This window comes from Hippoglossus stenolepis, chromosome 23 (assembly GCF_022539355.2).
Source record: "Hippoglossus stenolepis isolate QCI-W04-F060 chromosome 23, HSTE1.2, whole genome shotgun sequence".
NCBI lineage: Eukaryota > Metazoa > Chordata > Actinopteri > Pleuronectiformes > Pleuronectidae > Hippoglossus > Hippoglossus stenolepis.
The window spans coordinates 745,729-757,055 of record NC_061505.1 but is presented as its reverse complement, the minus strand read 5'-3'; the positions used below and the strand labels follow the sequence as shown (position 1 = coordinate 757,055).

The 11,327-nt window shown below is 46.6% G+C and overlaps 1 protein-coding gene across 1 annotated transcript; it reads right to left on the bottom strand.

Moving 5' to 3' along the window:
• Positions 1-1,286: 1,286 nt before the first annotated feature.
• Positions 1,287-8,313, bottom strand: sf3b2 (splicing factor 3b, subunit 2). The gene is made up of 22 exons (XM_035149409.2): positions 8,146-8,313; positions 7,704-7,750; positions 7,414-7,464; positions 6,698-6,928; positions 6,502-6,552; positions 6,301-6,391; positions 6,009-6,103; positions 5,681-5,789; positions 5,488-5,582; positions 5,027-5,293; positions 4,789-4,911; positions 4,619-4,699; positions 4,301-4,528; positions 4,062-4,211; positions 3,883-3,972; positions 3,385-3,492; positions 3,142-3,249; positions 2,805-2,947; positions 2,326-2,427; positions 2,038-2,137; positions 1,739-1,930; positions 1,287-1,615 (listed from the first exon to the last, which is right to left on the bottom strand). The coding sequence occupies exons 1-22, from the start codon at positions 8,273-8,275 to the stop codon at positions 1,544-1,546; spliced, it is 2,664 nt and encodes an 887-aa protein (XP_035005300.1). The 5' UTR covers positions 8,276-8,313; the 3' UTR covers positions 1,287-1,543.
• Positions 8,314-11,327: the final 3,014 nt, after the last annotated feature.

Below are 11,327 nucleotides of genomic sequence, written 5' to 3'. Positions count from 1 at the left end.
CCAGCTCCAGACGTTCATGAACAGATTAGAATCAGGCAGATTTAAATCACGCTCACAGGATTATCCCGGGTTACTTTTTACACAGCGGCCAAAATCTGCCAGGTCATCAAGTGACACTGGACGGGCCTCAAATCCACATTCAGTCACTTCAGTTTACACCTTATGCAACACAACTGTACATGCATGTGTCATGTTGTATCATGTATGACACTGTGCGGTGGATTCTGCTACTGCATTGAAATGCTTTGGGATTCTTTGACGTGATGTGCAGAGGATTTCTACGTGTCTCTGTTTGCAATAGAAGCTGAAGAGAGAAGTGAAGCACCAGAGAAGTGAGTCCGGGGCAGCTGTGGCTCAGGGGGGACAACGGGTCGTCCACTAACCAGGTGGGCAGTTCTCACCACTTCCACAAGCCAAAGCGTCTCTGGGCAAGAAACTGAACCCACATTCCCCCAGAAGAAAAGTGCTGCACTTAGATGCACTGTTTGAATGTGTGTGAACGGGTGATTAGTGAACGTGGGATGGAGGAACGAGAACCTGGCTGACGTGGAGGAGGTGAGAGGAGAGGAGAGGAGGTGAGAGGAGGTGAGAGGAGCTGGTGGAGCCCCAGTGCAGGCCCATCAACCCAGAGAGTGCTGTGGTTCAGGTTAGATACAACCTGATGCCGATAACCAGGTGAAGACACACCACGTCACATGAGAAGGTTTCACTCAGGTGTCCCCCTCACAGCGGTGTTTATATATATATCAATAAGAAGATGCAGTATCAATGTGTGTAAAAGCTTTTGAGTATGTGTGCACTCAGTGTTTATCTACTGCAGCTATTTAGGTCACGGTGCTGCCCACGTGGTCAGGTGACTGTCCAGAGTCCTCTACCGCCCCCGAGCTGTGGAAACATGCACCGCACCGTGTGTCGGGAAAACATCAGCAACGGCAAAGAGGAGTTTTGCACATTTGAGAGAATTAATGTGATGAATTCAAAGTCTGATGGATTCACTCTCACGTGCTGTGATGACATCAGCGTCGGTCCAGGAACAGCCGGATTACACCCACGAGTTTTGTGATATATTTAACAGTTCACTTGTTCCACACTTTACTTTAACCAGTGGATAGTTACAGGAAGTTACTGCTCATCAGCCAAGACAGAGTCCAGCACATGAACCTCTTCTGGTTTTACACAGAAAGTGAATTCCACCTATTCTCGATTTAGCAGCTTCCTCTGAGATAAATCTTAAATTATGGACAAATGTTTGGTGAATTGAAAACTCTGAGGTCAGACCAGTTGCAAACTCTTGTCATCACTTTATTTACAAAAAACAGAAAAAAACATGGTTACACTGAAAAATAACCACAACAGAGAAAATACGTGTCACGTTTGTCACGTGACACCAAGAACATGAGATGCATCACGTGTATTTTAAAAAAAGAAACCGCCAGGTGACTGGTGTTGCAGTCTACATCCTCCGAAGTTAAAATCTGGGCTTCCTCTCTCCCTTCCTGTTGTGGACGATTCTCTCGCGCCGCCGCCTCCTGGTGCTTCAGCTCTAGAACTTGAACTCTTTGTATTTCTTGGCGCCGCCTCGCGTGTCCTGCGGCTGGGCCTTCCGCTTTTTTTGCTGCACGGTGACGATTGAAGTGGAGAGAAAAGCAGCTATTAATATTCAAATGTCACCGCAAGAGGAAAAGTGAAACGACTTAAAGGGAGGGTTGGGTTTCGTTCTCTTAAAGCCTGAACGTACCTTCTGTTTGGCTGCGTGCTCGGCCACCATGTCGCTGAAGTCCTCCTTCTCCACCTGGGCCTGCTGCTCCCGGACGTGCTCCTCGTACTTTTGGGTCATGGCCATCGGGTCCAGCTCCAGCTCCTCTGGAGCCAGGGCCACCTCCACGCCCTGGGACTCCTGCCCTCCACCCGCCTTACGACCTACCATGGCCTGAGGAGAGCAGAGAGGGAAAATAACAGTCAGAGGAGGAGATGACAGCTTCTTGTCTTCATTTGGACGAACTGTTCACACAAGCATCTCGTGAAGTCCTGTCTTACCCCTGACACGTCATAGATGTGCGTGGAGGCCATCATAGCAGCTCCCACTGGTCCAGTTCGTCTCTCAGGAAGCACAGTGAAGAGCTGTGGCGTCTCGTTTCTGTGAAAACAACAGAAGGATCGATTAAAGCAAGAACAAAAATCTACCTCACGTTACGCAGCTAACGCCGATGAAAATATATAACAGTTGTTTTTAGACATTTGAATGAAGAATCGTTTCATATTATATCTTTAAATGAACTAAAAATGACACGTCAGAGTCGTGTGGGGAATGACAGCGACACTCACCCGTCCATGGCCTCCTCGATCTTCTTCTTCCTAAGCTCAATGAGCTCTGGGGTCTCCATGCCGGCAGGGACCGAGGAGAAGCCTCCGGGCGTGATCAGTCCACTGGAACACAGAAAGAAACACAGCAGGTTCATTCATGCACACGAATACAACCCAAGAGATCGTTTCAATTCAAACACCTCATCCACTGAACCAGTTTACATATTAATCCCAGTGTGTGCTTCAACCCACAAAGCTCAGACCAGTTGATTACATGGTAACTGATGGTAATCTCCTCAGCACGTGTCTGTGCATTGATGAGAACATAATTCATAACCTTTAACCTTCCGCTCCCTGAACCAAGCGGGACAGACAGAGCTATGTTTAGTTTTCATCTGATCTAGAAGAACACGCGTCTAAAAATAAAAACAAGGACTTTTCTATTTTGGTTTTGTTTTATCTGCTGATGTTTGTAACTTCCTCATTATAGTCTGAAGTACCTGTCTGCTGGTGTGAAGAACCCGGTCTCATCCGGTTTCTCCTCATCGCTCTCCTCCTCCTCCTCCTCCTCTGACGACTCCTCGTCCGAAGGCTCCAGCTCTCCCCAGGGCGTGTGGTCCAACTCCTCCTCGTCCGCTTTGGCCTGAACACACACACACACACACAGTGTAACACACATCTGAACCTAATCTGAACCTTAAATTAAAGTTTATTGTTAAACTGTAAAATATGATGCTCCTATAATGACATCTTAGGAATAATTGGCACATAGATATATATCTTTTTTTCTTTTACTTATCAATATCGCCCCCCCCACCCTGAAACTGTGCCTGTTACCTGGAAGTCTGCAGCATTGGTCCCAAACACGTCACCGTAAAGAGGTTTCCCCATTTCGTCTACCGGCGGCTTCCCCCAGCCTCCAGCGTGGTAACCAAATGTGCAGTTCTGAGAGGAAGAGGAGGATGAAGAGGAGGATGAAGAGGAGGATGAAGAGGAGCAAAAGTTCAAGAAACAACTTTAGTTAGTTTAGATATCGGGTCACTACTTTTCAATATGTGGGGTTGCACACGAAACTCTTACCTCTGGGATGGGGGAGTTAAGTCCTGGTATTTTGAGGTTGGGGTAGGAGGGGGGGGGGCCGTACCTCTGCATGGCAATCAGCCAGGGAGGGGGCACCTTGTGGGCATTCTGGGAAAGACAAGACAACACTTCTTTAATGCTTTCATCATTTCTAATAGTTTCTATTTGGATCCTTTTTGGTTCATCTGCAAATGAAACTATAAAAAGTTTGAACTCTGTCAGTTGTTGTCTGTTGTTACCGTCCTTGTGTTTCTAGATAAACAAGTCTTGTTGCAGCTCGTATTACAGGAAGTGACTCATTTTCACAGCTTCACATCAATACATTTAACAGCGGAAACAGAGAAAGTGACACAACAGCAGAGTAACAACAGCACAGTGCATTTAATATAGTGCAAGTATGATTCTGAGCCTACAGTATATGGTCATATCTGGTGTTCAAGAGGAACGTATTTCAAAGCTTCAGAAACTTGAAGCTTGTGGCTCATTTGTGGAACTCACAGGTCCAACTGGCATCCCCAGGGCGATACGCAGCTCGTCGGACAGATCGCCAGGCTTCTTCTCTTTCAGACGAGTCTCAAACTCTTTACCCTGCAGACACACAAACACAAAGGTCTGTTCAGCCAAGGTCACGCGACACAAGGTCATCGGGTAGTCCTGCGGTTTCTGGGCTCTACTACCTCATAGTACAGATCTCCGTGGATAGTGAGCTTGGGTTTGATCTGCCACTTGAAGAAGGCATCGTGCAGCTTCTGGTAGTCAATGTCGATCTTTCCCATCTTGGGGCGGACCTTCTCTCTCATTTTGGTCTTCATTGTTTTGGCGTCCTCCTGTGAGCAGACAACAAAGAGCCTGGTTGTATCACATCTTTTTAAAGACGGAGAAGCCACAGGGCTTCAGAAACATTTCAGAAACCCACCTTCTCCTGCAGGGCCTCCCTCATCTCCTGGATTCCCGTCCTCTTGATGAACTCCGGGAGCTCGAACGGAGGCTTCTCGATACCTCTCTTGCCCTGCAGGTACTTCCGTTTGAAGCACCAGTGGCGGGGCACCGGCACCGTGTTCCTGGTGGCCTTCAGGTGGACGAGCAGCTTGGGCTCCTGGGCGGTCACATCATGCATCTCCACGACATCCGGACGAGCCACCAGCTGGAGCAAAGGGGAGATTGTATTCAATCCTGAAGCACATTTCTTCAACCGGCTGAAAAGGAGGAGGATGAATTGTGAATGTGAATTTACCTGCTTGAGCTCAGCCACGGTCAGTCTGTTCATCCTCCTCAGCTTCTTCTTGGACAGTTTAGGTACATCTGGTCTTAAATCCTATAAATAAAAAAACATTTAAAATAACGTAAACTTAAAGAAGACAGATTTTTTTGGCTCTGCTTTCTGACAGATGGAAGGATTCATACGTCATCACTGTCATCACTGTCTCTCCTCTCCTCCTCAAATCCCTTTTTCCTCAGCACGGCTGTCTCCGGCTTATCGGTCTTCTCAGGCTCCTTCTCCTTCTCTTTCTTGACATCGTCTGTCAGCTGGGAACAAAAAGGAAACTATTGCATTACAGCAAAACCAACGCCATAAAGATAACTTCAATACTCATTAACGCTTCGTTAGCTACGTATTCTTCCACAGTCAAATGTTTCTAACCTTGAACGCCTCAAAGATCCTCTTGAAGAAGATGTAGTTTGGGTCGTAAATCTCTGGCTCCTCTGTGATGTACTCGATCTCCACCTCTGGCTCCTTCTCTTTCTCCTTCTCTTTCTCTTTCTCCTTCTCTTTCTCCTTGTCTTTGTCTGTGTCTGTGTCTGTGTCTTTTTCTTTGTCACCCCCCTCCTTCTGCTCCACCAGCTCCTTCTTCTCCAGAGCTCGCTTCTTCTTGCTCTTCTTCTTGCGGTTCCTGCGCCTGCGGTTTTTCTGAGGAATATGTTTATGTTGGGATTACAACACAATCATCCTATTTTCTCTGATGATTTGCACATATAAATACACAAGGGGACAGTGATGTGGTGAATTAAACATCCGAGGTATATAAAGTTCTCTGATGCCTCCAAGCCACGGGTCAAAAGTGCTGATTATACATTGTAAGACAGTTTAAGATGAAGACTTACATCTTTCTTAGACATTTGGTCGTCGTCTTCTGTCTCAGACATGACTGGAGCCGAGGAGTTCATGTCCATCTCTGCTCCCTCATCATATTCCTCCCCTTTGAAAGGTAAAGAAAATGAATTGAGACAAATCAGACCCCGAAAGCAAAACCCGGACTGTCTGAGCTGCTGATCGGACCCAGGCGATGGTACTGACCTGTGGGGTCGGTGAGCTGCTCCTGCCGGATCTCCTTCAGCTGGAGGATTTTCTCCAGAGCCTGAGGGATCTTGGGGCCACTGATGCTTATCTCCTCATTCTGCCAGAGCTGGAACGGAAGCAAAAGAGTTATCATAGTGTAACTTCATCGAGAAGTTCACAATCCTTATTTGTGCTGCAAAAACATTTCACACAAGTTTTGAAATAAAAAATGCTCCATCTCAACTGAGTGTTAATGTTAAGATGATTTAAATGTCATACTTTGTTCTTTATGCTCTTCCACTTCCACCACATGAAAACACACAAAGAAGGAAAAACGTCTGTTCACCTCTCTGTTGTCTTCTCCTGGAGGAGGAGGCACTCTCTGTTTCTGGGTCGGCATCATGCTCACACCAGGAGGCAGCGGCCCACGAGGATCCATACCTGCGGAGCAAACGTAGAAAACACGATACAAAAGTCATCCCTCAAACTTCTGTGGAGAATGTTAACGTTCCTTCTTTTCTAACAAAGGCTGAACCAGTTCCACGGATGGGACTCCACATTTTAATTGATTGAAAAACTGTATTACGACAACTTATTATGATTAGTATATTGTGGAGAAATGTGAGATCTAAGCAAACCTCTCATTGCGCTGATGGGCGGCATGGCCCTGGGCCCCGGACCCATCTTGGACATCTCCTGCTGACGCTCTTGTTCCAGCAGCATTGCAGCCTGATAGACACAGAGGTAAAGTAGTGGAATTAAGGTGGTAGAAAATAAAAGGGAGGTATTAAATAATCCTGTGACTAAATTTGACAGGTTGACTATATTCCTCTTCTCACCCTTTTCTGCTGCTCCAGAAGATCATGTTCATCCATGACTCTGGAATCACCCTGCGACATACACCGACATTCATGAGTAAACATACAACGACCAACAAACTGCATCAAACCTTCGTGCCTCGGTGGTTTTTAGCCAAAGCTAAACGCAGCCAGTGGGTTGCATGGTCAGTAAACTGGTATCCCCCCCCCCCCTCACCTGCTGCTTGGCTCTCTCCTCCTGCTGTAACACCATGGCTGCTCTCTGCTGAGCCATCTTCAGCTGGTCTTCATGGGTCATCCCGGGAGGGGGCAAACCTGGGGGCTCCATGCCCATGTGGAGGCCGGACGGAGGGGGCCCGCCGGGCATCATGCTCATAGCCTGGAGCATGCCCATACCAGGAGGCATGGGTGGCATCGGCATCGGGGGCATGGGGGGGATACCTGGCATCTGTGGAGGAAGAGGATAGAAGCTTATACAACAAATCCATTGATTCATAATACACACATTTTATTTTATAGACTTATTAAACAGTGGCGTCAGAAAAAAACTTTGAGTGCTTAGAAAGAAACTAGCGAGGTTAGGCTCCTCATGTATAACACAATATTCATATATAACCAAAAACGTTTTTAAATGTAGAATGTAAATAGATAAAATATGGCTGATATAGATTTTGCTTAGTTTACAGCATTTATACCTCCTCTCCAGACCAGTCTGAACATTGAACACATTTGAGGACTTTCACTATATGAAGTGTTTCACCTTCATGACACCATCATATTCTATTGTCATGCAATCAGCACAGTTTCAAGAGTTCTCAGCAACTTAAGGTCAAATGCATGATTCTGCCAGTGGAACCCAGATGTTGGCCACATCTTGCCCAGATGTTCCCCAGAGAAGACAGTGGGTCACTGTGATGTGACGGGAGCCTTTACCTGGGAGCCCATTGGTTTGTCGTCCCCGTGTTTGCTGAGGAGGATCCTGGTCTGCAGGGACACAGGTGAGCAATGAGGCTTCACAAGCTTTTTACATCAACGTCGTTAAACTCTAATAAAATGTATTTACTTGATAAGCTTGATTCCAACAGTCTAAATCTATAACATCTGCATATCACAGCAGAGCCACATGCTACTGGTACACATCCAGAGTAGAAGTCCATCCTGTCCCTCACACAGTGGCTGTGCAGGGACACCAGGACCTCACCCACCTGCAGGACACCACTCACCTGCAGCATGTAGCCCTTCAGCCGGTCCATCAGCTCCTCTCTGGGACCTGCGGACAGGAGAGCAGACGTTCAGGGAGCGGTCACCTCTACTCACGACAAACCCCGAGAAGCACGGCGCAGGTTTAAGAGGAGAACGCGCACGTTTGCCCACGTTAGCTTGTTTCTAAACAGGCGGGCAGGAGCGTGAGCTAACGAGGAGTCAGCCACTGAGCTCGAGGCGGGCATCACGCGCCCAACGGAGAAAACGTGGCGGCAACGCGTCTTTAAAACGTGTACTTAATGGAAGCATGAAGTTGTTAGCATAACAAACGCGTGTGTGTGTTATTATCAGTGTAAACAGGCCCAGCGCTAGCTCGCTATTAGCCGCTAGCATTAGCAACTGGCTAGCTGCTGTTAGCACTTCTCCCCGGCTCGCCGCCTCCTCCCCCGGTCCCTCGCTCACCCATCACGGGCGCTCCCAGCTCCGCCAGCTTGGCCTGGAGCTCCGGGTGGCTCCACGTGTTCAAAGCCGCGATAGCGCTGCCTAAGTCGGACTGGAGGGACTCGGTGCCCGGTGGACCGTCGGACGCCATGTTGAAGCTCCCTGAATGAAACGCTGCTGGAGCGACACAAGAGAGACCGCGAGCATGATGGGTAACACGCAGTGGCCGCTGGGAGCTGGAGTCCGGAAGCGGAAGGGACGCAGTGACGGGTTACAGCCTCTAGGTGTCAGTGTTGACACTTTAAACCTGGTTTATGTCAATTTATTAATTGAAAAACTTTAAAAGTCTGATCTGACAAAATGAACAGTTCAGCTGCTAGAGACAGAACAGTAGAGACAGAACAGTAGAGAGAGGACACTAGAGAGAGGACACTAGAGACAGAACAGTAGAGAGAGGACACTAGAGAGAGGACACTAGAGACAGAACACTAGAGACAGGACACTAGAGAGAGGACACTAGAGAGAGAACATTAGAGAGAGGGCAGAGAGAGGACACTAGAGAGAGGACACTAGAGACAGAACATTAGAGAGGGCACTAGAGAGAGGACACTAGAGACAGAACAGTAGAGACAGGACACTAGAGACAGAACACTAGAGACAGAACACTAGAGACAGAACAGTAGAGAGAGGACACTAGAGAGAGGACACTAGAGACAGAACAGTAGAGAGAGGACACTAGAGAGAGGACACTAGAGACAGAACACTAGAGACAGAACACTAGAGACAGAACAGTAGAGAGAGGACACTAGAGAGAGGACACTAGAGACAGAACAGTAGAGACAGAACACTAGAGAGAGGACACTAGAGAGAGGACACTAGAGACAGAACATAGAGAGAGACAGTAGAGAGAGGACACTAGAGACAGAACACTAGAGACAGAACACTAGAGACAGAACACTAGAGACAGAACACTAGAGACAGAACACTAGAGACAGAACAGTAGAGAGAGGACACTAGAGAGAGGACACTAGAGACAGAACAGTAGAGACAGGACACTAGAGAGAGGACACTAGAGACAGAACATTAGAGAGAGGACACTAGAGACAGAACACTAGAGACAGAACAGTAGAGAGAGGACACTAGAGAGAGGACACTAGAGACAGAACAGTAGAGAGAGAACACTAGAGACAGAACAGTAGAGAGAGGACAGTAGAGACAGAACACTAGAGACAGGACACTAGAGACAGAACACTAGAGACAGAACACTAGAGACAGAACACTAGAGACAGAACACTAGAGACAGAACAGTAGAGAGAGGACACTAGAGACAGAACACTAGAGACAGAACAGTAGAGACAGGACACTAGAGACAGAACACTAGAGACAGAACACTAGAGACAGAACAGTAGAGACAGAACAGTAGAGACAGAACACTAGAGACAGAACACTAGAGACAGAACAGTAGAGACAGAACAGTAGAGACAGAACACTAGAGAGAGGACACTAGAGAGAGGACACTAGAGACAGAACACTAGAGACAGAACACTAGAGACAGAACACTAGAGACAGAACAGTAGAGACAGAACATTAGAGACAGAACACTAGAGACAGAACAGTAGAGACAGAACAGTAGAGACAGAACAGTAGAGAGAGGACACTAGAGACAGAACACTAGAGAGAGAACAGTAGAGACAGAACACTAGAGACAGAACACTAGAGACAGAACACTAGAGACAGAACACTAGAGACAGAACAGTAGAGAGAGGACACTAGAGACAGAACACTAGAGAGAGGACACTAGAGACAGAACAGTAGAGACAGAACAGTAGAGACAGAACACTAGAGACAGAACATTAGAGACAGAACATTAGAGAGAGGACACTAGAGACAGAACATTAGAGAGAGGACACTAGAGACAGAACAGTAGAGAGAGGACACTAGAGACAGAACACTAGAGACAGAACAGTAGAGACAGAACACTAGAGACAGAACAGTAGAGACAGAACATTAGAGACAGAACAGTAGAGAGAGGACACTAGAGACAGAACAGTAGAGAGAGGACACTAGAGACAGAACACTAGAGACAGAACACTAGAGACAGAACATTAGAGAGAGGACAGTAGAGACAGAATATTAGAGACAGAACACTAGAGACCAACGTGCAAGATATAATAATATTATAATAATAAACTTTATTTGTACAGAAGCTTTCATGAGTCATGCAGCTCAAAGTGCTTCACATTCAATGTAGATGAAAATAAAATCATATTTATAAACTAAAAACATGTGTAAAAATCTAATTTCGTATAAGTTATATTATATTATAATATAATATAATATAATATTATATAATATAATATTATATTATATATTGATATTTAATTAATGTCAAAATAAAATAAGTGCATGTCAGTGTTTGTGAGTAGTGGCAGTGCGCATGCGCAGTATGAGCATTGTCTGCAGCAGCTGAGGGAGAGAGAGAGGGGGAGGGAGAGAGAGAGAGGGGGAGGAGTGGGGGGGTGGTGCCTCTCTCAACATGGAAGCAGAACCAGTGAGTCCTGTAATGTGAAGTGGATTGTCTGAAGGAGACTCGCTGCCTGAGGTAAATACCAACTCTCACGTTCACTTCTGCGAGACGCGACCGATCCGAACCCCGTGTTCGACCAGCTGGACCCAACTTTTCTGTTTCTAAGCGCTGAGCTTCAAGTTCGTAAAGAAAATCTGTCGTGACACGTAAATTCTGCGCGTAAAAACAGTCTGGCTCAATTTTTGCGTAAAATAAGAAAATCTGCCTGAAAGTATCTCGGTTTTTATTTCCGCAAAATGTAGCTTGTGATCGCGTCGTTTCCTCCGCCCGTCGAACACAGATGTTTGAGGAACGTGTCGTCCAGCTGCTCCACAGAGTTTAACAGCTGGATGTTGTCCCTTCCTGGGGGGGGGGGGGCCACACCCACCAGCAGGGCCACAGGCCTCTGAGGACCATGTGTCCTCACAGGTTTACTACAGCTCGACTGATGGGGATCAGGGGACAGGTGTCCATATGCAGGAGTAGAGATATATATATATCTCTCTCTCTATATATAGAGATATATGTATATATATGTGTATCTGCTGTCAAATCCAAGGTGTGACACATCTAAAAAATGTGTTGTTTCTTTAAGATGTGAGCTTCAAGTTTGTGTGAACGTAAAAAACAACTGCAA